Source organism: Solenopsis invicta, chromosome 2 (genome assembly GCF_016802725.1).
Source record: "Solenopsis invicta isolate M01_SB chromosome 2, UNIL_Sinv_3.0, whole genome shotgun sequence".
NCBI lineage: Eukaryota > Metazoa > Arthropoda > Insecta > Hymenoptera > Formicidae > Solenopsis > Solenopsis invicta.
Genome location: NC_052665.1, coordinates 15,934,159 through 15,961,075, shown reverse-complemented (window position 1 = coordinate 15,961,075; position 26,917 = coordinate 15,934,159). Strand labels below are relative to the sequence as shown.

At 37.5% G+C, this 26,917-nt stretch overlaps 1 protein-coding gene and 1 long non-coding RNA gene across 3 annotated transcripts in view; one reads left to right on the top strand and one right to left on the bottom strand.

Moving 5' to 3' along the window:
- Nucleotides 1–26,917, bottom strand: part of LOC105197490 (vesicular acetylcholine transporter) — a 104,373-nt gene that overhangs the window by 30,883 nt on the left and 46,573 nt on the right. For both annotated transcript variants that reach the window (XM_026131194.2, XM_039445838.1), the window contains exon 4: nt 21,731–21,922. In XM_026131194.2, the coding sequence (XP_025986979.2) occupies nt 21,731–21,742 (12 nt within the window). In that variant the 5' untranslated portion in view covers nt 21,743–21,922. The remainder of the gene's footprint in view (nt 1–21,730; nt 21,923–26,917) is intronic.
- Nucleotides 1–26,917, top strand: part of LOC120356932 — a 66,501-nt gene that overhangs the window by 13,347 nt on the left and 26,237 nt on the right. The gene's annotated exons all lie outside the window — the stretch shown is intronic.

Below are 26,917 nucleotides of genomic sequence, written 5' to 3'. Positions count from 1 at the left end.
GCGTTATCGACCACCGCGTCGAGGCACAACCGTGTGCGTGTCCGGCGGCGCGGCAGCCGCGTCTCTCGCTTACGTGCTCGCGTGCGGGCGCCGCGCCGCGTCGCCGCTGCCCCACGTCTCGCACGCGTGCCCCACGTCGTCGTCGCCCGCGCGGCCGCGCCGGACGGCGATACCGCGTAACGGAGCACGCGTTTGTTTTAAAATTAGAAGCCGCAATCGAACTCCGATCTATTTCGACCACCGCGCGCTCTTGAAATACTTCCGACGTTGTGTAACGCCGTTGTGTATATAAATTACCCTCGTGCGCGCCGGTAACGCGACGCGAAACTGTACATACACAGATGGCGTGATATTAATGAGCCAAACACACGCGCCCGAATGCTCCTAATTGCATCTAATTACTTCCCATGCACGTTACTTCAATCATCGATTGTCGTGAAAATAGCCGACGCTCTATTCTAATTATTGGCAGCAATTAGCAACAAATACCTTGTCGATTTACCCTTGCTCAAGTTGACACAAGTTTAGTTTATTTCACGCTCCAACAAAATAACAGAGCACAGTCGCACAACGCAAATCTAACCGAACAATCAATCAGTTAATGACTGTTTGAGGATGTACAGGATATTTCTCAAAACATTAATAAAATTATGAAAAAATTAAAGATTGTTTCATATTGTATTTGAAAGTAGTAAAAATAATTTGGCGCAATTATCTATCTGGATAAAAAAATATTTCAATAAGTAGTAGACATGTGCTCTAATGAAAATATCATTAATAATTAAATAATGAAAAAAATCTGAATTTTTTATATAAGTACTTTAAATATTTGAAATGATTTATATAAAGTTTCATTGAAATGCAGATATCAGTTATGTAAAATAAACAAAATTAATTTTTTTATTTGTTTACAAAAAGACTAAATAATCATAATAAAACTTTGCAAATCATCTTTAATACTTAAAGTACTTACACACAAAATAGAGATTTTTCATAGTTTTGTAAACAGTAATTTAATTTTTAATAACAAGTAGAGTGAATGAAAATATGTTATTATATAAAAATATAATCTTATTGTTAGTCATGTTCATTTGTAGTGTTAATATTAAACGCATTTTCAAATTTTATTTATTTTATTAGCAGGGATTGTATGTCCGATACATCCTTAAGAAAAGTACTAAAATAATAAGACTTCAAAATAATAAATTGCAAATTAATAATTAATATTTTTTAGGTCTAATCTTTATACAGATTTGTTTAAAATATCATAATTTACTTGAAAATATAGTTAACTTAAGTTTTTATTTATTTATCGACTAAATGAATCTCTTTTATTTGATTGTTACCTCCGTTGGATCCTGTATCTTTTCAGACGCTGTGCGTCTCGCGAAAATTTAGCCCACTCCGACATCGGTAGCTCCCTCGAGCGCGAAACCGCTCATATTTCAGACAACTCGCACGACGAGTGTACACGGTATATCGAGTTTCCCCCGTTTAACGCGATACTTCATTAGCTACGGTGAAAACGCGCGTGCGACGGGTCGGTTAGGTCAGGGGGACTCTTACGCGCTCTCAAATCGATGGATACCTTTCATCCCTTCGGTGCAACACACGACCACGCTCGCAGGTAGGGACGCTCCCTGCATGATGAAATTAAAAAAAAAAAACAAAGAAGAAACACCTCCCTCGACACGATCGATTCGGAGCGTTAAAACTGCACGTTGCATCCCGGCTGAAATGCTACACGTTGAGTGTGAGGCATGCCCGTTTCATGTAGGTGTAATTGATATTTTATTTAAACCAAACGTCAAATGATGCGAAACCCCGCGAGGTTTTTACTTTTATTTCTATTTGATCAATGCACGACGCGGGCGAAAGTTACCAAATGCCACTTAAATTATTGTTTATTTGTATGTATTGTGTATTTAATATATTGAGTTGTACGCAAATAAACGTTGGAAATTATATCTTGACGTTTTAGGTACCTGTTACTATAATACAATAATCTTTTACCAATAATAAATTGATTTAGTAGGAGCCTCTTAACATGCTACAAAAGGTATAATTTAGACAACCTAAGTCATATCGCCTTTAAAAGTATCAAATTTATAAATTAAAATATATAAAAAATATAAGAAATTAATTTATATTTATTTTATTATAAATTATTGAAACAGGGTTCAAATAAATAATGGAAAGATAAGGACGTTGAAATAAAACTGACTTTAATTTATTTTTGCATTTAACATGTTTATTTATATAAATTATTAATTCTAGTATTATTATGTATATCAGGTTTTCATTAATATCATTAATTGTAATTTTGTAGCAGTGCAATTTGGTAAACTTGATATATTTTATAAAAATTTTGATTTAATTTCTATAATAATTACAAACATGTATATATAATAAATATAAATATTTTACAATAAAGCTTTTTTTATAAAAATATAAGAGTTTAGTTTAAAATCGGATTACGTTATCAGCAACTACATAGATTGATCAAACATTAATATCAATCAATCTGATTTTTTAAAAGTGTCGGTGAGCATATTCAAAACAAGAGATTTAATCTGCTAAATTTTTTCCTATATTGCTCATTTTTCATATTTCATAAATTTATTAATAAACGTTACTTACATTAAATGAAAGTATAAAATACTGAAGGTACGATTTAGGTGACCGATATGCGTTCAGCAACTCTCCCTGTGACGTATCAGAATAAAGTAATCGGAATCGACTCCGTTTCTATGCAGAATTGCAATTTCACGACGCCTTTAACTCCAATCTTCCGAGACTTATCTGCGCATATTTGCAGTGCGATCGATGTCGGCACGAAAGAGGAATCGAACGGCTACATTTAGCGTTAAATATGCCATGAGAACACGCGGCCCATAATATCTGTTCATGAAGTTTTCAGAATTCCCCGAAATGGATATCTAACGGATGTGCAGTTGCATGTTTAGAAATGAACACCTCTCAACTTCGAAGGGAGAGACCGTAAAAGCATAACGCGTTTCGAGGAAAGAGCATTTCTAGCGCAGGAAAAGGATTGTTGCCAGCGCGGTGAGGCCGCGGCATAAAATCGCTACGATCGCGGATGCAATTTTGCCTTGGAATTTGTTTTGCCGTAGTTTTCGCTTACGACCGTACACCTCGACGTACTCGACATGCTAACGTGGCGTTACGTATAACCATTGTAATTGCGAAATGCGATTGGAAACCGAACGGTCCGCGGAATGCATCCGGCGCGCATCGCGTAGTGCCCGATTGTGCGAAAACAAGGCGAGGTGAGATCGGATCGTTTCGAACGTGCGCGCAACATCGAACCTCGGATACTGTTAACGTTACAATCCGGATGGTATTAACATTATCGCGGTCGCATGGAAGCGATTGAAGCTCTCATAGCCGCACGGAGAAACCAACCTGAGGGCGATTTTACGATGGTTAATTACACGTTGCATTCTCTCTCTCTGCCCGAGAGCGGTATTATTAATTCCAAATTGGTCGAATAGACACCGGCTTTAATCCTGCGAATGCAGTACGCAACCGCAATTGCGATGGAACAGTGCATTTGTTTCATTTTCCACCGAATCGTCAATTCCGTGTTACGATTTCAGACGTTATTGTTACAGCAAAATAACATTGTCGGAATTTTGTTCAGTTTTATTCATTAACATATCCTAACGACGCAAGCACGGCGTTGTATGTATGCACTTCAATCGACCTCTTTTTCCATCCCGTTAAAATGCAAAATTAATTGCAAAATTAATTACACCACTTTACTCAGCTTAATTAACTCGACATATTTTTGTAGCGTTATGTAGCTAATTGTACGAGTACAATGCCGCGGTACGGAACCTGCTTGTGAAAGATCCGCGATGCGTTTGTAGACCTCCTGCAACGGTCCGTGAAAACTTTTAGATTGTCGTAACAGAAACATTTGCATTTACCGAAGGAATTAATACGGATTATTGCGACGTATTTCAGTGATGTGCTAAGAGTTTTGCAAAAAAAAGGAACGTGTATAGTCGTGAGCTAAAAGGTTGCAACACATTTTCTTCGATTGTTTTTGAAATGTAGACTTGCTCATCAAACGGCGAACGTCATTGGTCCTTACCTGTGGATCCAACCAATTAAGCATCGAACCATCTACCATCAAAGAAAATGTGTTGCAACCTTTTAGCTCACGACTATACTATACTGTTAAAAATTGGTAGCAGCATTTAATGTACAGATGTATGAGTCATATTAGTCCAAGCATTATTAGAAATATAAAAATTTCATAGATTTTTCTATTATTACATTTGAGTGTCTGCGTAAAAGTGGAGCGTAATTCACTTATTGATTTAAAAGTTAATTTATTTTTTTGTTTATTCTTGACTCTTATATAAAATCGTGTTTTACAGTACTTATTTGCAAATTTGTTGAGGAAGTAGCATTATCAATTAAATCAAAATTTTGACATATACTAATAAATATTTGTGCAAAAAATGTATTTAGATCCACTTACTCGTTTAAAAGTTATTTATTTAAAACTGCAACAAAATATAGTAATTTATATTACTAAATAAAGATAACATTTTTCATTGTTTTCTTCTTCGCTAGTTTCAGGAACAAACATCGGGCATTCACGACTAGATTTTTTGTTGTTGAGTAAAAAAAAAAGAATAAATTTCAGAAGCCTTCGGCTTTTAAATTTCTATAATTTTCAACCAAAACATCCTTCATGTAAATTTAATGTTATCAAAAGTACATACACTGAATTTCATGCAGATGCTTTTTAGTTATATATACATTGAATGTAATGTATACTAAATTTAATGTGTAACTTAAAAATACATTGAATCTCATGACATTTTTAACAGTGTAGCCGCGGGATAAATATCGTGCATGCCTTGTCTAACAAACCAATGTAACGAGTAACGAGCTTTCAGAGCCCTCATTTTTTTATTAGCTCTTCGCTGCATTCACAGATCGACGTGCAGCGCGTGTATAGCACACATTCCGACACGCGAATGCACTCGGTCGCGTCGCGGCCGCGAAAGTGTTAATTATGTAGGAATCGCGTTTTGTCGCGACGATAATACTCGGCAATTATACGGTTAGTTCCGATTCTTTGTCCGCCATGAGATAATCGAATGAGGAACTCGGTTGAGTAATTGCCTATCGTTTATATCGGGAATGTAATTTCATTTTCTTCTCCATTTTAAATGGAAAGGCACTTTAACTTTCATTATCGTAAAGATCTCATCTATCAAACTGCTTACGTAACTTTCTATAATTGCTCGCCTTAAAAGAAGTTAGGGGAGAAGTAATCAGTAGTTTTTTTTTTCAAGCAGAATTATTTTTATTAGTGTTCCACTGTTAAGGATCAATTTTCTAATTTCTTGAAGGGAAAGTAATTGGCGATAATTGCAGTCTTAAGAAAGAATTTCGCGTACGTTGAATAAATTATTCAACAAATTAATTTTACAAATTTCTAACGATTCCACTTGTTCCGAATTGTAAAGATGTATCGGTTCTTTCAAAGTAAATAAAATTTGAAAATGTGTTAATATTAACACTTCAACTATGAAAATTGTATGAATGGGATTATATTTTTATTTAACAACATTTTTTTATAGTTTATTTATTCTATTTGTTATTAAAAATTAAATTATTTTTTACATTAAGAAAAATCTCAATTTTTTGGTGAAAGTACTTTAAGTGTTCAAAATGATACAAAGTTTATACAAAGTTTTATTGTGACTGTCTGCTTAGTTATTTTATAAATAAATAAATTTTGTTTATTTTATAAAACTGATCTTTGCATCGCAACGAAACTTTACATCATCTTTAAATCATCTTTAATAGTTGAATAAAAAAATTCAGATTTTTCATTACTTCATTATTAAAAATATTTTTATTAGGGCACATATCTACTTCTGAAATAACTTTTTATCCAGATGAAAAATTGCCATCAAATTTTTTCTATCACTTTCAAATGCAGAAATGCAAGTATAAGACAACTGGCGTCGCGACGCTACCGCATCGCTTGGTCTGTACTTTTTTCATAATTTTCCTATTGTTTTGAGGAATATCCTATGCATTCTTAAGTTACATGAAATGTGGATAGAAATTTCTTTCCCTAGCACGCACGTAGCTCGTAACGATTCATCATGTAAGATTCATGGGCATTCTGCGTTCGCAGACAGAAGCCAGAATCGATCCCGGGGATTCGCTGGAATAGGAAGCCGGATTGCGGAGACCTCGACGAGGAGACTTCGACGGATACCGCGTGCACGTGGAATCCGTTGATCCGCGAGGAAAACGGGATCAGGAAGATTCCTCGCGACCGCGAAGATTAACTAAGCGTACGTTCGCAATCTCGGGGCGAGTCCCCGCGGTCTTGGAAAATCTCGAATTAATTTCCCTTCTCTCCCCCGCACCCCGTGTCCCATCCTCCGCCGTGCTTGTCGGCGTTTCTTTCCACGCGAGGAAGAAAGAAAAGTGCGCGTACGCGGAGGGCGAAACCCCTGAGTGGTGTAGTTGGGCTTTTAGTTAGGCGCTTTGCGGATTCGGGAAGGCTTTCCCATTCGCAGAATCCGTAAGCTCGGTAAGGCCTGAAAGTTCCGCTGTCGTCTGAACTTTGCGAGTCTTCCTTAACAGTCTTCTCATTCGGCGTGTATTGTGATTTTCGAGATTGATATTCTCTTATAATGAAAACCACATTGTTGCTCCAAGTCCTTGATAACACATTGAAAAAATTCTACGCAGAGATTCATTGAAAACTTTCTCTCTCTCTTTTTCTCTCTTTCTCTTTCTCTCTATGAATTTATTTTGCGAATATTACTTGTATTCTTGATTTCAGCGTTTGAGAGGCTAACTACCTAGAGCGCTCAATAAATGATGATATCTCTCTCTCTCTCTCTCGGACTTTCACAAATTGTCTTCCATTATTCTCTTCTCTCAATTTGCATTTTGCGTCTCCGTGAGGAGGCATAACGACTTTATAACCGCGAACGGCACAGGAATATCTCGGAAATGTATGCCGCAAGCGTGGCGGAATGTACTATTCTGAACAAACATGATACAGAAATCATACGTCAGCCGGTATAAATGAAGAACGAAGCGAAGTCCCTCCGGTGTTGATTCTCGTATGCAGCTTATGTTTGCTCGAGTAACGCGAGAGACAGGCATCAGAGGGAGAGACACCCGTTTGTCCGCGAGGTTCGCGCCGGGAATTCGTTCGCCGCGCGGCGCGGCGAGTACTGCACACCTCCCCGCGTCATCTCGCCTGACGCAGCGTCCCGCGATGGAGATCGTGATGCTGCGACTCGGGCGGCTTCGATCCCTCGAAATCACACGTCGGTTGCACGCCGGTGACAAAAGTGCCGGCCGAGTAGCTCGCGCCGGCAGCTCGGTCGATGAGAATCGATCTGGCTCTTTAAGCGGGTCGTAACCTCTAGCAAGTCCGGCCTTTGGGACGAGGTCGCGGTGACCCAAATTGGGAGCCTTACCTCGCCTTACCTGCGTGCGCTATGGCCGCCTCCGGTGTTCTCTCCTGCCTGCAATCGTTACCCCGGATTCTGCGCACTCTCATCGTCACCGTCGAGGATACCTCTCTGCGAGAACGCCGAGCCTGTGCACCTCTCGCTACGCCGAATATACTCTTCGTTCGGGGTCAATCCCTCGTTCTTTCACCTCCCCATGGACGATAATACTCGTCTTCGCACATCTCAGTCGTCGACGGAATAATGGCTCGGGGTAATACGAGGAAAGTTTCTTGTGTGTACTGCCAGATGGGAAAACTTATTCGGACTTGGAGAGTAGCACTTTGGATTTTATTAGATGTATTACTTTGGGTACAAATGTTGCGTTTGTTTCTCTTAATGACAGATGCAGCAGATTTCATTTTACTGATGAACGTTAAAAGTATCAAAAAAGAAAAGAACAATTTTTTTTTGTTGAAGTATTTAAAATTTTATAGTTGGATACAGATCTAAAAATAATTGTGCTGGACTATCAAAATAATTATGTAGAATGTTCAAGCAATGCTGCAAAAAGTGTGGACATTCTGGTAACTAGCTTGAGTGTCTTACACTAAAAAAAAGGCTACAAAAGTCGAATAAAATAATGCCAATTAAATATTTGGTTAATATAACGAAAAATAATTTGACTTTTTTCAATATTTAGCAAGTATAATCGAATTTAGTAATGTTTACGAACTATTTAGAGAAACAAAATTATTTTTGATTGTGTTAATCAAATATTTAATTGGCATTATTTCACTCAACATTTAGCAGTTATTACTAACCTATTTTTCTCAGTGTACATAACCAATTTATGGTTAAACAAAAAATTATTTTCTGTATTCAGCTAAATTTTTAGATCTTTAAACGAAACTTTTTTTCTATGAACATTTTAATAATTAAAGGAAACGAGTATAATCTGAGCCAATAACAGCTTCAATGTACTTCCTAAAATCTTCTTTCCCAAAATTCAATATCCATTACTGCATAAAATTATTTATATGTGTAAATAATGTGCAAAATTCCGGGTTTTCTCCTCTCCTCGGTATTACTCGCGCAAAATTAGAATCCCTCGGCGTTCCCTCTTTTTCCGCCGTCGAAAATTAAACTCGACAAAAGCGTCTCGCCGTTCTAACAATGTCGCAACTTAGCGCAACTCCGAGTGCCCGTCGCCTCGTCCAATCCGCGACGCGAAGTCGCGCTGTCCCGCGTGAAAGTAACCGACGACGGCTCTTTTCTGAATTCTAACGAGTTACGCGAGTTACGTGAGTCTGAATTTTCCCAAAGACGTTCATTGGGTATTTAATTACCATCCGCGCGCGCGGAGAGATTTCGAAAGTAGACCGCCGCCCTCGCAACCGCGTTGCTGGCGGAAGGATGTTGCTACGTGCGAACGAATTGAACAACAACCAACGCCGCGGGCCACCTGCAAACTCTCTCCCCGCGCTATTACATCGGCACGAGCACTTCCTTTCGCCGGCTATAAGGGCAGAAGCAGCCCGCGCGTGCACGGCGACTCGCGAAGGCTCGTGGACCGCCGCCGCGCCGTGTGGAGCAACCTGCGATCGATCCACCTGCCGCTTGCCCTGCCCTGCCCTGCTCTGCCTTGCCGCCGTCGTCCCTTCCTGCACGTCCGTACACGCCCGAACTCGGAGACAATTTCCCCGATTGCGACCGCACGAGTTTTGCCCCTAGCTCGAATCCGCGTCGCGTGACAACGATGGAGTTTTAAATTGAGACCTTAAATTGTAATTTCTTAAAATTTGCGCTCTTTATAATAATGATATAAATTAGCAACAGTAAATCGTACATTTTTCTCGAGATCATTCCTTTCAACTTGTATAACTGTGTGCTTTGTGAAACGTTCATTAATAGTTCAGTTATTTTAATACGAGCAATCGGTTGATCACGCAACGAGCTGTTTTGGAATAATGTCGTCTTCTAAAATTACATTCTTCGTCTTAAACAGATACTCTCTTATTCCTCTTCTTGGTTCGTAATGTCCTTTCGGACGCAAAGGCAGCCAATCTCGTAAGCCAAGCCGTCGCCTCCGCTCGTCAAGCCATTTCGAAAATTTCATTTCGGTCTTGTTCCTGGCCCATGTCGAGAGCATTTGATACGTCGCGCCGAGGACCCTTCTTCAAGGACGAAAAAGGGGCTGTCGAGACGGGATAGAATTAAAGGTTAATCCCACGGGGTATATCTACCCGATGAGGAAGAGAAAAAGACAGAGAGAGAGAGAGAAATGAAGAAAAGAGGGAAGAAGACGGCTTCCTCTCCTCATGTTCGTCTTCTTCTCCGGGAGAAGAGGGTTTTGTTTTTCGCCGGAGTCTGGAAGATACCATAAATATTTGCGCTCTTAAGTGCTCCTGGAACGTAAGAGGAGGCGTCGTACTGAGATCTTTCGTGCAGGCCGACGAATGCTCTTTTGAGTAAAGGACGATTTTCCCGACTTAATCAGCTTCTCCGGAAACGACAGCGAGACTATCACTGAAGCATTCTTTGAGAGGCTTTGCGTGTGCAGCTAATTTTCACTCGGCTCACTTGAACCAGTTTCCGCAAAATCATTCTGCATCCGGAAACAAAGAAACGTTATATATTTGATTCTTCCCGCTTCCTAGTCCAAATCGTCGAAACACGAACTCGATCTGCCATTGGCTTCTCGTATTCTTGACTACATTAAATATTAACTCTTATATTTTGCATTTCTAAAAGTAGTTAAATTATAAATTCTACATTCCTCATCTGTCAGGATTCTAAAATGTAACACCCAGAAAAATATTCCTTCGAATCGAAAAATATTTGTTTGAATCAAAGAAATTTATGCGTTGAATAGTTTCTTTGATCTGAAGAAATTTTTTGATCGTTTTTTTATTAGAAGTAAAATATCCCTTCTTTCCGAAAAAAAAACTGTAAATTATTTTATTGCGAAAAAATAACATCTCAGCCAGGATACGAACTTGGATCTTCCGAATTTCGTGCGGGCGTTCCTATCGTTTTGACCACCGAGGCGTGTGATCATATTTTCTCGCAATAATCAATTTAAGCTAAATAAACGTCCTTTTTCAGCGTTTTTTTCAGTATGCTAAACAATAATCCGTTATGCCAGACTGACGAAATTAAAACACGAGACTAGAAGGCCTGTATTTTTCCGTAATAAAATAATTTACAGTTTTTCCGGGGGAGGGGGGGGGGAGATATTATATATGTATGCTTCTTATAGCATTAATATTATTATTCCGGCTTCATGACTGTGTTTCAAGTTCGACGAATGTGCGGTGCGCAGTTTGAGTTGGAAATTGTAAAAGTTAAAAATTAAAAAAATATTTAGCACTAAGAACCGCTATGACTGACAGGCCTTCTAGTCTCGAACTTTAATTTCGTCAATCCGATATAACGGATTATTGAAAGAAATATATTTTAAAAATTAGAACAATTTTTCTAATTGTTCTAATTTTCTTTATTTTTGTCAGTACTTTCTTTAAATTAAGAAATTATTGGTTTAAATTAAACAAATAATTCGAACAAATAATTTATTTATTTAAAAAAAGTCTAATGTTATTTTTTTAAATTGATTAACTTTTTATTTTCCTCAAAGGTATTTTCACTTTAACTTAATAAAATCAAAGAAACAATTTGATCAATTTAAATTCATAACATATCTTTGGGTGTAAGATTCTTGATTACCTAATTAAAATATAAATTTTAATTCATATTTAAGAAAAAAAACCTATTTTTTGAATGTATGAATTCACTCAAATCTCATCACCTCGCTTTGCGTTATTTCTTGTCGAATTAGTTACGGATTTTTTGGGATCATCGAGTCATTCACCTCCGCCCCGCATTACTGTCCAACGCGTGAATCTCTCGGGTGAAATTGGCTTTGTGCATCCCTCGCTCGCGCGGGAGCGATTTATTTGCCGCGTATCGGATATATCGACGATATGCCAATTTCTCGAATGGCACACGTTTTGTTCCCGCCGGTCGTTCGTGTCTCCTGGGTTCGTTTCCATTTCGCTCTATCATTCCTCGAGAATCGAAGAAGAAGGGAGTGAGTCAGATGGAAAACTGTAAAGATTTTATTGGGAAACGTGTTTCAAACACGAGCATTCTCTCTTTTTTAAAATTAATATTCGAATAGAAGCACTCTGCAACTCAAGTTGAGATAGAGCGAATGAACGTGAGGAACATCCGTGACGCGCGGTTAACGAGCGACAGTAAAAAGGCGAAGCGAATAGGACAAACCGCGAGAGCGAAAACATCAGATAGGGGTTGCCGCCCTTCGGATAGGCCGTTCGCCGTCGTATCGCCGTAGCGATCCCGCAGACAATCCGTAAGGGCTTAGCGCTGTTTCAACAAGGGATTACCGGCGCGTCCCTAAGCCGAGCGATACGCGATCCCGTAGCGGACCTGCGTGTCGGGGACAAACATTTAAATTGCCAAGATTACGCCAAGTGGCTGGCAAGTGCGGTGCCATGACACCGTCCAAGGGATATACGATTGTTCTCGAACACGGATCGCGAATAATCCACGTCGGGTATCTCTTTCGGATATTTTAGATCGATTATTGTACGATTTACTTAAAACTTGGGTCGAGCGTAATTGAATTTGTTCGCAGAAAGAACGATTTTGCGCTGAATTAAAAATTTACATTATTAAACATTAAAAAATCAAAGTTAAACCGATTTCCTCAATTACATGACATCTCTGCTGTTTTTACCTTATACATATGTGTCGAGGTTTATTATTTTAACACGAAACATGTAGTTGAAGAGCCCCATCTAATCGACCCATTTCTGTGGTTAAATTGCTTTCAAAGAAAGCAACGTTCGTGCTAACAAATATGTATCTAATAATAATAAATTGACTGGTCAAATTTAACAGTACTGTTAAATTGTTGAGTTAAATTGTTTTAATTAAATTAATCGCATGTTGAGCGATGGGCTACCTATTGGAATGATTAAGGCCGGTATTTATAGCCGTAAGTAATTTTTGATTTTTGATTGAGAGCGCAATTACAGATTCATTCATAAATTTATTTATTTATTTTTTCTTTCAATCAATGAATGAAGATTATATATGACTATGAATATCAACCTTAGAATAACTCAAATTTGATATAATTCTACTTTAACAGCATAAATATATATCTGAAAATAATTTTGTTTGACGATTAAAATACATAAATTACGTAAAATGCTCAAATTAATTGCTAGATGGTCAAAATTTTTTACAGCATTGCTCATCATGTTTGATTATCCTACTTAATTATTTTTATATCTGTAGCTACGTTTTTAGGTTCTTCAGCAAAACCGTTCTCTCCACGTTCAATTTAACTTCTTTATCTTCTCAACATCGTTCCCTCATCGATACAAGTTTTTCAAGGCAAAAAATTTTTAAATGAAATATTCGATCATATGTTTTTGATTGCTTTTTTTCTTTTCAAGGATTTTGTCAGCGATAAATTAAAGATATTTTTCAAAGATACAATCACTTTCATGATTCAGCAGCTATTTATGAAATCGCCTCCACTTAATTAGCAGGACGAATAAAATCACTGGCGGCTATACTCAGTCTTTCAATGTAAGCAAGATAATGTACTACCTGATACGTTGGCGGGATAGAACCACAAGCGAGGCACAAACTTGCCTCGCGGGTCGCATCTTCGTTATATCTTAAAGAGTGACGCTTTTGCATGCTTATCTTCTTCGAACGTGTTCAAGCCAGCAGCTATTTATGAAGACGCAATGCCGCGTACATTACCGTCCAGCATATACAGGATGTATCGAAAGTAGCTTTCACTTACGAGCCGCTTGATAAATTTTCAAGAAATTTGTCCGTGAAATAATTCCGAAGAAAACACATTATTAGTAGTTATCCGACTTCAATACCAAGTATATTTTTATAACTGAGAATATGCAATAATATTATTATTTAGTAAAAATCCACAGGAGATTTGCGATAGACAATTAAACTGTCGTCATTCATTTATATTTTTAAAGCTCAATCGGCTCAACTTGTGCGAGACAACTTTTTCGATCAATAATTTAATTACGTCGAGAACTGAGAGAGAATGCCGTAGAATCCGTAGATCTTCAACACCCTGTGTATTTATCTGCCGCAAGTTACAACGCAAGATTGCGTGTCAGTAATCACGTTCAACTTCGAGCATCGTCGATACTCGAGTGGCTCGAAAGTGTAAAAAAACGTCTTTAATTCTTTCGAGCCCTCCAATAACACGAGGCATAAACAGTAATTTTGCTTTCCTATTCGCTTTTATACTCACGCCTTTACACCGATGTTTGTTGCAAATAAGGTACTTCGGCTCGTTGGCAGTAATAACGATAGCGTTAATGGGATAACTATGATACCGCGATTTTCTGCTGACGTTAAATTAACAGTAATTTTTTATTTTTTTTATTAATTTGACTGTTGAATAAACATTGGTAATTTTTACTGACCTTACGTACCTATCGTTTCTATTTAATAATTAATTTAATGATTTTAATTAATAAAATCTAATTGAGATCGAAGATCTTTGGAGACAAGGGAACAGGACGACGCGTCTGTGGAAAAGAAAAAAAACTCGTGCAAATAGCTGCCATGAAGGTATAGTACACGAGGTACGGAAAAAGGAACATACATCCCGGTGGTGCATGTATCGATTCAGTCGAGGCCTCAGCTTTATCGCTTGCCGCGCACCGACAGGTTCGTGAAGCTAGACCCAAAATAGAGAAAAAGGGAAGCGAATCGCGGAGAAAGGAAGGAAGGAAGGAAGGTAGGAAGGAAGCGCAACTAGGATTCTTTGTATCGCTTCTCGCGTGTCGACGAGAAATATTTTCTTTTTACGCGCGCGCGGCGAGTCCCTTCTCCTTGGCGCTTGGTGGATCTCGCAGTAAAACGGCCACCCTTATTCATCCCCGCGTTTTCTCTCCTGTCCGCAGGGATTCATAAGAAAAGTTACGTACTTTGGGGCGGGGACATCCCTCTTTCGAAAAAGCGCCGGCTCGATTTAGCTTACGATCCACTCGTTACGGTAAACGCTCGGCTTCGCGGGATCAGCCGGTTTCCTCTTTTTCGTGCGTTTTTCTAGAAAAAAAGTTTTTCTTCCTTCTTAGTTGTTCAGTTTGACAACAGTTTGACCGGACTGCGTTCTTATCCGCGACAAGTAATAGTAACTTGCATGGACTTTGTCAAATCCAGCAGTCTTTCTTTCTCGTAAACATTTGTTAAGAGAAGTTTTATTATTAACTTTTATAATGTGAAGTAAATTTATACATTATTATTTTACATAGCGAAGTTTCAAATAAAAGAGGCATTAATCAAATTTAAAAAATGAAAGATTTTCATAATCTAAAACGCTTTATAATTCGTTTCTAAAATATTTAAGAATTGTTTGATGACATTTACGAGCGCAGTGGGGGCAACTATTTTCAATTTGGATTTCTTTATTTATTCAACATTTTAAAGATGTATAAGACATTTCTCGAAGCATCAAGAAAATTATGAAAAAATTATAGATCGCTTTATATTGCATTTGAAAGTAGTAGAAAAAATTTGACGGTGATTTTCTATCTAGGTAGAAAATTATTTTAATGAGAAGTAGACATGTGCTTTAATGAAAATATAATTAATAATGAAATAACAAAAAATATAAATTATTTTATTTAAGTACTTTAAATATTCATGATTTATGGAAAATTTTATTGCGATCACACATCAGTTCTGTAAAATAAACAAAATTTATTTATTTATTTACAAAACAGACACAATCAAACTTTGTATGAATTATCTGGAATACTTAAAGTGCACAACAAAATTGAGATTTTTCTTAATGCTGTAAAAAATTTAATTTTTTATAACAAATAAAGTAAAAATATGTTACTAAATGACAATATAATCTTATTCACACAACTTTTATATGTATACATATAATTTATTTAAGTGTTAATATTAAACACATTTCGAAATTTTATTTACTTTGCAGGAATTGTATGTCCGATGTACCCTTAAGGGACTCTTTATCGAACGCGGCATGCACTCTTTAAGACAAGGGTACAAAATATTTTGTATAGAAAAACAGATTTGAAAACGATTTTCCTTCACTCTATTATAATTTCTCGTTTCTCGTTTCTTACAATCATTTTTCGATATTTAATTCCGTGCATATCCCGAGCCATTAAATTGTGTTTTTCGTTCGCTGATATAGATGCCTTCATCCACAACAGTTTTGCGCGAATTGGAGAAATTATATTCCTCCCAAGTTTCGGGATGCTCGCGAGCACAGACACGGCCGTCCGCGCAAGTGAGAGCTTACGGTCATAAAAGTTTATTGCTTCTCCTTTCCGTACTTCACTACTTTCCCCAGCTTCTCGCGGGGATGAGACTTTGTCGGTTCCCCGCAGAAGAAGATCCCTTCTGAGTCCCGACACGCGGCCATTTGCACGTGCTCGCGATATTTCTGGACGGTATCCACCTGCTTCCATCCTATCCGTTTATTCCTCCCTCTTGTACGAGGGGAGGATACATCTACTTTAATCGTTTTCGTGGCGGGCGACCGTGTTGCTTTCGCACGCATTTAAATATGCACGCATGTGATCAATATTACACTCGATGCAGCTATTACCAAGTTACAATAATTGTAATAAATTGTAATAATATAACATATAATTTTGCTAACATCTTTTTTCGGAAGATATTACTTTTTATCTTCTAATCTCTTTCCGCGATAATTTACTGTGCTGCGCTCGTTCCATTTCTATCGCATTATTTCTCAAGGTGATCAATTTGATGAACGAATTTCTTCTTAATTAAAAAACATCGAGGCTCTTCCTAGTTCCGTATAATTATTTATTGAAGACAAAGAACTTTTCGGCAAAGCAATCTTCAGGGACAGAAATTAGATGACAAGAAATAGCGAGAATGCATATTTTTATTGTAATAGAAAATTTTCGCGTTTGTACAAATTTGTAAATTTACGACATACGTTTTCTTATTATTTTTTTTTTAAAGAACGTCCATTCGAAAGATAATTAGAATTGGGCACTGTTATCTTGCAAACTTTGCATGAGAATTTCGGTCGGAACGAGATGTACAAAATTAGTTTCTAGAAGATCTCTGCAACCGAGAGACTCATTTCAGTAAGTCACAAGGCGTTTAATCGCATCGTCCTCGTCGAGGTTGTGAACTGTGGATGAGGAGAACGCGAGAAAGGTCGAGTGTGACGGAGAGAAAGATGGGGGGATTAATTCCGGGCGTTTGTAATTCGAATTGAATTTATCACCGCGGAAACTATACACGAAGCAACGAGTGGACAGACAGACAGACAGACAGACCGGCGAATGAACGAACGAACGAATGAAGGGGGTCGGCGGGCTTGCGGATGAATAATGGAGGTCCCAATGAGATTTTCCAGTTCGCCGCGGGGCACCGTAATATTAGCTTACCGTCGCCATCGCGACTCGCCCGCGACGTGCCCGAAACGACCATGAAGGCGTACTGAACCCGACCCTGGGTTCGGTCACCCCCTGTGCTCTGCGACGCTTTCATACCTTTCTCACCCCGCGAAGTCGACGGCTATCAAACGGAGAACAAACGCGGAAAAAAATGTCAGCATTAAAGGGGATGCCGCGACAATGAAGGAACGATGATTCACGCCCAAGTGGGTTAAATAACATCAGTCAAAGACACTCTTTAAGATACAATCATAGTTGTTCCAAGTTCGACAGATCCGTGGAAAAATTTCGAAGGTTAATTAAATCATACATTTTACTTTCTTTCGAAAGCATTACACACGTTTGTTCTAGAAACTTGAAAGTGTGTTCGTGAATTTTTACAGATTTTTCGAGCCACTTCAAATAGGTGAAAAAGTGATTGGGTGCGAGATACCTACGATTGGGTCAATAAGGTACCCTTTTTTTTATTGTAGCGTAAGGGTTGATAAAAACCACACTCGACATTTGTTCTTAATGTATGTAGAACCAACTCTTGATTTTTTTTATTTCCGGAAGACCGAATAATTTCGTCGATGAGTCCCCCAATTGACCGGCGCTCGCTTTTACAAGACCGGCGCGTCATCTTGAAACGCGTAATCAGATAATACGGCCGGGCATTCCCATCGATCAGATGAATGGAGAGATACCGAGAAAGGGAAAGCAAGATCGAAGGAGCAGTGGCAATTCGTGCGACAGCCGCCGTTGGCGAGAAAATTGCTTTCAGTCTGGCTTTTCGCGACACTTTGCTCGGAGGGCGGGGGGTAGGGGTATGAGAGGTCGACCCTTAAAGAAACGAGAAACGAAAATGTATTTCCGGATGTATGCCGGCAAATCGAAAACCCGGAGCGGGCGATTGTGCGTGTCGAGCCTCAAGCGCCTCGATGCTGAATGGGCCGTTCAGCTAAATTAGAAAAATTACGTGAGAGAGAAGGAGCGGGCTCTGCTGTCGCAGTAGTAAGAAATAAGATCTTCTGCGGAAAACCGCCAGGATAGGAAGAAAAGGAGGTATTATCGCGCTGCTCGAATGTATTCATCCGGAGATGAATTAATCTGCCTTGCGCGACGAATATATTACGCAGAGCGCTCGAGCGAAAATTTATGTGATACGCGATAATAAGGAAGTTGTTAAAAAACATTTTAGAACAATATATGTTCCGATGAAATATGAAAAATACCGGAATAATAATAATAATAATAATTTAGAAGAATTAGGGCAAACGGTTTCAATCAAGATGTTTAATTACATTTATACTAAGAAAAAAATTTGTTGAAAAACTGAAATATTAATCCGATACGTTCAACCAAACATTGGGTTGATTCGAAAATTATTTATTTGCAAAAAAGTATATAATTTATTCAATTATCAACATTTTTTAATCAAGTATTAACTAAACCGACTCAATATTTAGTTGAAATTATCGAATTAAATATTTTGATATATCGACAAATTTTTTTTCCAGTATAATATACTGACTGATTAGAATAAACTAGACTATTTATTTTCTTCAGCGTTAAGCCAAGAAATGGACTTGATTTATAATTGTTTCTTATCTATTCACCCATCCACATACCTTATTATCTAACACCCTTTAATTTTATACCTACGTAATTCGTTGTATTTTATACTTTTCTCTTCAGAACTTAGACTCAAGAATTGAAATATGCTGATTTATTAAAACGCCTATCTATTTAATTTTTTCTAGATAAATTTTATAAGGCAACAAAAGTCTTGCAGAAATAATTTAATTATTGAATATCGAATAAAACGCGTATTAATCAGAATTGGGCATAACCAATTACTCAAACAATTTCTGTAACCTTAATTACAGAGTAATCGATTACTTTGATAATCATGATTACTGGTCATCATACTGATTACCAAGTAATTTGGATTACTTAGTAATCATAATTACCAAAGTAATCAATTATACTGTAATTAAATAAAGATTACAGGATTTATGATTACCAAAGTAATCGATTAGGAATTAGTTAAATAATTGATTATTAGAAGCACATTACGTTACATCTTTTATTTTTACCTTCGTTACACTTCTGAGTAACAAAGGTAAAAGTAATCGCTTTAGTAATTGACTAGAATCGTGTCAGATTATAATTACAATTACTACAATCGAGAATGTCCCGTGATTATAGATTATTTGCAATAGTAATCACTGTATGGACGATTACCGTTTACAAATGTAATCGTAATCTGTCAATCTTACGACTACATTACTTGTAATCGCGTTATCGATTACAAAATGCCTAACTCTGGTATTAATCTTATACTTCCCGATACATTGCGGCATTTCGATTCATCTCGAAGATTTTACAGAACCCACGTAGTCCTTTGTACCTTTGCATGGGTGTTATATCAAACACGAATTTTCGCCGAAAAATGCAAAAATAAACACATTTGTGCTCTCTATACGGAGTCTCGAATAGAATATAATGTTGTTCGTAAATATTTGATCGTCGCAATTCGTCTCTTCTCGACAGCCACATATAGTGCACATGTAAATCCGTGACGCGCGCTTTTTGTCCCCTCTGTAAAGTTGTTTAACACTGAAAATAGAATAGCGCGCGTTGCACGGCTTCTGCTATACTGCAAACGTATATCTGACGTGCGTCATCACCGAGTTTTTGGTACACTCTGATGACAAATCCTCCTGGAAATGCGAAAAACGAACGTTTTTCAATCCGCAAATCCGAGGCACGAACGAGGCACAACGTTATTTGCGTATTTCGATTGACGTAAATCGCCGGTACGTTAGTAGTGGTACCTCTTTGCCCAGCCGTCTCTTACAACATGACTCCGTGTGTCACCCTTCTGCGTCCTCATTTCTCTGGCAATATTTGCATTGTTCTGGTACAGTCCTGGGCGACCCTTACGTCCATCCCCTATCACCGGTGCGTTACGAGTGAGGAGCGACGCGCGGGGGAGGAGGGAGGCGCCGGGGCCCTCGCGTAAATCCATTTATTTATTTATTTATGTGCCACGGGGGGGCTTGGGCCGACGAGGGGGGTGCGAGGCCCGGCTTATAGCCGGGCGCATGCATCGAACCGGGAATCCCACGGGAGCGACCGTACCGGGACGAGGGGAACGGCAAAAGTCACGAGGAACTCGCGCGCGGATACTCGACTCCGTCGTCTCCGGGCCTCTTTGGAAGCTCGCTTCGAAATATATGGGGTGTTTACTTATTTGCACGTTTGGTGCGCCTGTCGAAGAATGAGAACCTTCCTAGCGCCAGAATTTAAATGAAGTATGGTTGCAGTCGCAATTGGACGTAGAGGGAGAGGAAGCGAAATTTATAGCTTTCAATTTTATTTCCTATTAATTCTTCTTACGCGTAATACTATATGTTACTTTAAAACTTGAACTTTATGTAGAAAAATTTATTATTTTTAAACTTAAATTTATGTTGACAATAATTGATACGTGTAAAAGTTTTTAATTTCGATAATCTAATATTGAAATAAAATAGAATTTGTACAAAAAATTCATTCAAGTCTGCACATGTGTATGTACTTAGATTAAATCATTCAGGTTTCATTTCAAATTTTAAAACGTAAACAGAGTTTATAAAAAAAATTGGCCTTTACACTCATTAATTTTTTTCAGATTTATAATAATGTAAAATCTACTTAAATAAAATAATTAAGTTAAAAAAAAAATTAGTTTTAGTAAAAAAAGAATTCTTTAATTTTTTAGTTTCAAAGAAAAATTAAGAAATAAAGTTTTGTAATGGAATTTTCAAATCATTCAAATTTTACTCTAAATTTTTTAATGTAAACAGAGTTTATAAAAAGAATTGGCTTTTACAATCATTAATTTTTTTAAGTTTAATATAAAGTCTATTTAAATAATGTAATTAGGTCTTAAAAAATTTTTTTAGCTAATAAAAAATAAAATTTCTTTAACTTTTTATAAAAGTTCATAAATCAAAATTTTTCAAATAGAATTTTTCTCTTTTTTCAATCGGTAGTAACTATTATATATTTTAAAGCTACGTTTTGAAGCTCACATTTCAAACCATTTCAAATCAAGCATTATTTAAGTATCTCCTTTCAAAGTCTCGCTTAGATTTTCCAACTTGTTCATTTTTCTACTTTAATTTGTTCTACATGTGCGTGCATCCGGGACCGGTCTTATTCTCGCAGATACATATTGTGATCGATTGAACGATAAGCGTACACCCGGTGTAAAAGCAAATTCTCCCGAGGCATCGTGGCTTGAAACGAAAATGGTGTTGTGCCACTTAGACGCGGAGAGGATCTCTCTCCCGCTCGATCCCCACGACCGTGACACACCGCGGCTTTCTTTCTTTCTTTTTTTTATTCTCTTCCTTTACGCGCCGGGACAGACCCTCGTTTTAAAGCGACGGCCGTATTACGGATTACGCCGTCTGACTCGGCTTTACGGCAGAGTCGATGTCTTCTCGGCGATGTTACGGAATAGAGAAGTAGACGAGATCTTGGTACGCGCGCGCATTGACGGCTTATAAAAGGAGCTCCGTCCTAATACGTAAATCCAAGAAAACCAACGTGACTCAGAACGGCATAATCTAATCGCAATTTTCTCCTGAAGTGTATCAACATCTTCAATTCGACGGATTGAAAACATACTTTTATCCAGTCCGCGTTAAAGTTAATAATATTATACGCACAACTTGTTTCGCGAAAATACATCGTGCTTGAATTGACGGTTTGTGTGAAACAACTCACCCAGTTGGTCATCTTCTGCCTACGTTCCAAGAGACGTTGTTGGAGTTTCGGTCCAGGACCCGAGAGGAAGGCTCGTACCAAACTGCGAGTCTTCTCCAGGTGGTTCGGCGTGATGGCTTCGACCTGCGCCAAGTATTTCTGCAAGGTCGTCTCGAGGTCCGGAACCGGAAGACTCGGTAGAGCCTCCTCCTTCTGCAAATCGAACGGAAATAGGTGATTACTGCGAGCGAGAAGAAAGAAGAGATTGAAATAAATTACGTTCAATGTGCGATGAGCAACGAGAGACGAACATAGACATTAGGTTCTCAATTTAAGTCGCGTTTGCATCTGTGCATTTTTGCAGAGGAAATATATGTTTATATATATTTTTAAGATTTATATATAAATTTAATATAATCGTGTTTCATCATTAAAAATATTGCGATTGATTTATGCCGCATTTTTTAATGTAAATGAAAGAAGAAGAGAATAGTAAAGAAAGAAGAAACATCAGGGAAGCTATTAATTTATGTTTAATAAAGATGAGCAAAACGTTTCTGAGGGACCACTCTCTCTCTCTCTCTCTCTATTTAAGAGTTCAAGATATTATAAACTTTGACTACTATTGCATAACGTAATATCCGATAGCCAGAATCCCCGGAGACGAGTAGGCGACGTGGAAAACGATGACATAGGGCGACCGGAAATTGGCAGACGGAAGGGTCACGGACGACGAGCGTGTCCTGCGCCCTACGCTGGCCGTGTATTCGTTGCCCTTTGCGGGGCCACGGCGATTGTAAAATAAAGAATCAATCGAGAAACGAAGCGTGCCGCTGGCGGAGTAAGGGCCCTTAAGGCTAGCACGGTTGGTTGAACGGTATCCCCTTTTGCAGGCCTAACAAGACCAACTTTGCGATCCGAACACCCTCGTCCTTCAGCTTGAATGTTTCCGGCGAGCTTACGCGAGAGCAAAAGAGAGGAGACAGAGAACGAGAGCAAGAGAGAGAAAGAGAGACTCACTATCATCCTGTGTAGACTTTATTCCCTTTTTAGAAGATTCGCGTTTTGTAGACTCATTAGCTCTCGAACAAGCCATTTTATCGGACGCGCTCCTTTGAATAATTTATAATACATTTTAATCAGTTTATTAGAATAAAAATATTTTTGGACGCAATAATTACACTGAAAAAAAAAATGATTGCTATTTTAGCTACAATTTATAGTCATTTTCGATGTCAACTATGTTGTAGTTACTTCAACCATGCAAATAATAGCTATTATTACGTAAATAAAAATAAGTGAATGTTTAAAAAATAGTTACATTCACTGTAATTCTAATTACATTGGTCACATAAAAATCTGTATTTATCTGTGTAATTATTATTGCTATAATATTAGTAATAATAATTTTGTAATAATAATCTAAATTAATTTACAATAAAATCTTTTCATAGTTGATAGAAAATAAATATGATGTTAGTAATAATAATCTTGTGTTTATTTTCTGTTGACTATGAAAAAATGTTATTATAAATTACGATAACTTCAAATATTAATGTAGTAAAATATTAAGATATTAATATAATAAAATATTTTACTATATTAATATTTGAAATTATCTTAATTTACAATACAATTTTTTCATAGTCGATAGAAAATAAACAGAAGATTATTATTACATCGCAGCAATAATAATTGTAAAAATAAAATTCTAAATTATAAAAAAATTCTTTTACTATAAAATTTATAGTCACAAATACCACTTTTCTCCGAGTGCAAGATTTTTATAAACAACGAGAGATCAGTAGATCCTCGCCTTTCGGTCCCTTATCCGAAAGAATAAATTTAATTCGTTGCAACAATGTCTCGTGTAATCTTAAAAGAAACTCGCACAGATAGAAAACTTCAGAATTAGAAACGTGCGGGATTTCTTCCGACTTCGCAAAAGTGTCACAACTCGTGCTACTCTCTACTCTTCCAATATTCAACCCCCTGAGTTTCCTTTAGAACTTTCCCATCATATTATTCCGATAAATGGAGTGCTATGATGTTCACGTACGCGTCAAGAAACTCATCCACACAAGTTCTTGAAGCGACTCGCGAACTTTGTCGCGTCGCGATCAAAGAGCTCGGTGGCGGTCTCGCACGCGCGAGACGAGTTCCGCGAGCGGAAGAGGCGATCTCTCGGATATGAAAATCGTATGTGCGAGGTGGCCTTCGAAGGGGGCGGAGGGGTCGCGGGCCGGGGGTGTGTAAGGTCGTTAGCGGAGTTTCGAGCGGTGCATAGCAATGAGGCTTGAAAAGGGGGCGGAAAACCTCCTGGGAATCCGGACACCCGTTATACGGGGTGAAGGCGGGATGAAAGCGGAGGGCGTGCGTCGCGTTGCGAAGGTATAGTGACTGCGGGAACAGGACAGGAACGACTGACTCATGCCGCGCCACGATAATCGAACTCGTTACGATCCGACTCCCCGGATTCGTTTCGTGCGCGGAATCGCGTATCGCTTCCCGCGTGGCGTATCGACGGATCGGGATTACGGCGCCCGATATGATCTTTTACTTAACTGTTCTTAGATGTACTCAAAGAGTATATCGCCTTGCCTCGCTTTTGGCCAGGATGGTCGTGGGATATAAAAAAAAAAGGAAAAAATAACGTGAACTGCGAGGAGAGATAATCATGTGATCTTTAAATAAACGCAATCTCGCGATGAAGCTAAAATATCGACGAATATGTCTATCATGCATACAGACAAATGTCGATTCTACTGCTAAGAAAAGCGACTACCTAGTTTGCTTTTTTTTCTCTTAGTAACGGTTATTTTTAACAAAGAATATGTTCTCTTGATAATTGTTTCAAATTATACTCATCACATATTTTGGAGAAACTCATTATCATGCGCTCAAAAAAGAAGTTTCTCTTTCGAAGAATATTATAAGATTGTACCGAAGAAAAGTCAGAATAATAAAATCAAATCTCTTTTTAACTTAATCTTTTTTATCGAAGCATTAAATTATTAGCGATTCAGAACATATTTCGAATAAATTTGATATTTCTTATGCTTATGATGAACTTGTGATGCATTTATGGATATTGCATTATAGATTTGTGAAATATAAATAATATAAATAATTCAAGTAACTTATAGTATTCTTATATTTCTGTTTGTACAAAGAATTCGATTTTAAATAAATATTACTTCAAATGATGAGTGTATTTTAAAATTCTATGTCAGGAAAATCTTTTTTGTAAAGATACTTAACTATTGAAAAAAAACAACTAAAATTGAGTCGCTTTTTTAGAGCTGAGAATGCTTCTCACGGAAGTGTTTTATGAAAAATTTGTGTTCTCCAAATCTTTTTGTAAAAGCAGAAGACTATGAGCTATCTGAGTTAGTTATCACAATGCGGTCGCAATGTGAGTACAGAGAAAGGGTAAAGGATAGTCGAGGGTTGAGAAGGATCGTTAGATCCCAACGAATAATCCTGTCGAGGAGTCAGGATCGATAAACGCGATCGACACGCGTCGCTCCACGAAACAAACGTCGACTCGTACTCCTTATCGATGCAAAACAGCGCGGAGGGTCGTAGCAATTAAGAGATAACAAGGTTTCCTCCCCTCGGTGCCCCTCCAATTAGTAACACTCCCGCTGTACCGCGCTAGACGGCGGAACAACCACCTCGAGCTCCCCTCGTCGCAGTCGTCCACCATTCCCGACGGCGATTCTCTCCCGCTTTTTCGACCTATCTCGCCCTTGTTTGCATACCGCGACGGTCCACCAGGGACTTCCGCGGGAGATTGCGAGGTGACGTTCTCGTGATGATAAGTACACATTATCTGAGATGCGCTTGCGGCTGGAAAATTCAGAAAGAGACGATTCTCCACCTCCGCGCCGAATTAATTTTTAATTTTATCGCGCACAGTATCGCGATTGATATAGAAGGCTGCGCATAAAAATTTTATCTTAAATGAATAGTTTTGTTTTGTTTCTCAACCCTCAGGCTTGTTTTCGTAATATTAAGGATGCATCGCACATCCCTGCAAAAATAAAATTTGGAAATGTGTTTAATATTAATGCATCAAGTAAATTATGGACACATGAAAGTTGAAGATTATATTTTTATTTAATAATATATTTTTATAGTTTACTTACTCTAGTTGTTATTGAAAATTGAATTATTTTTTACATTAAGAAAAATCTCGATTTTATTTTGTGTAAGTATACTTTAAGTATTCAAAATGATTTGTACAAAGTTTTATTGTGATGTCTGTTTAGTTATTTTGTAAATAAATAGACAAATTTTATTTATTTTACAGAACTGCACCGCAATTAAACCTTACATAAATCATCACAAATATTTAAAGTACTTAAAAAAATTCGGACTTTCTAAAATATTTCTTATTTTGTTATTTCATTATTAATTATATTTTCATTAGAGTACATGTCTACTTCTTATTTCTTATTGAAATAATTTTTTTATCCGTATAAAAAATCGTTGCCAAATTTTTTCTATTACTTTGCAATATAAAACAATCTGTAATTTTTTCATAATTTTCTCAAGTATTTTGAGAAATATTCTATGCATCCTTAACTTTGTAAAAGTCTTAAGTCGATTTGACATCCCATTCTTGAACTTTAATTCTTTTACATATATGTGCAAAAAAAGTTTTTCATTTTAACACATTTCTAAATTAATATCCAATACACCTTCGTGTACATGGAGAGAATTTTCTCTTAGAATTTATCCTCTGAAAATTATGACAGTTTTTAAAAAAAAATCTATTTTAAATAAAATTTTACTTTGAGTAAAATTTTACTAAAAGTATAGTAAAATTCTTTGAAGTACGCTTATCATAATTTTGCGAGTGATTAATTGTAAGAGAAAATTCTCTTCTAGAGCATAGAACCTTTGCAATAATGAAGTCCATATAATTTAAACGATTACGTGCGGTTATGCAAAATGCAAGAATTTAATAGAAATGAGTAAAATACACTTTAATTTTTGAAATTGTGAATCGACATAATTTCACCAGTTAAAAATACTGCGATCAGCGATATTCGGCAAGTCGTAAACAAAGACAGTCGCTTGAAGCGCGATGACGAAGGTAAGGTAAATTCAGCGGAATCGAGCAGAGAGACAATGGGCGACGAGCTGCGAGAAACTAACCGATTAATAGGCCTGATAATTCGCTGGAAAATGTGTTATATG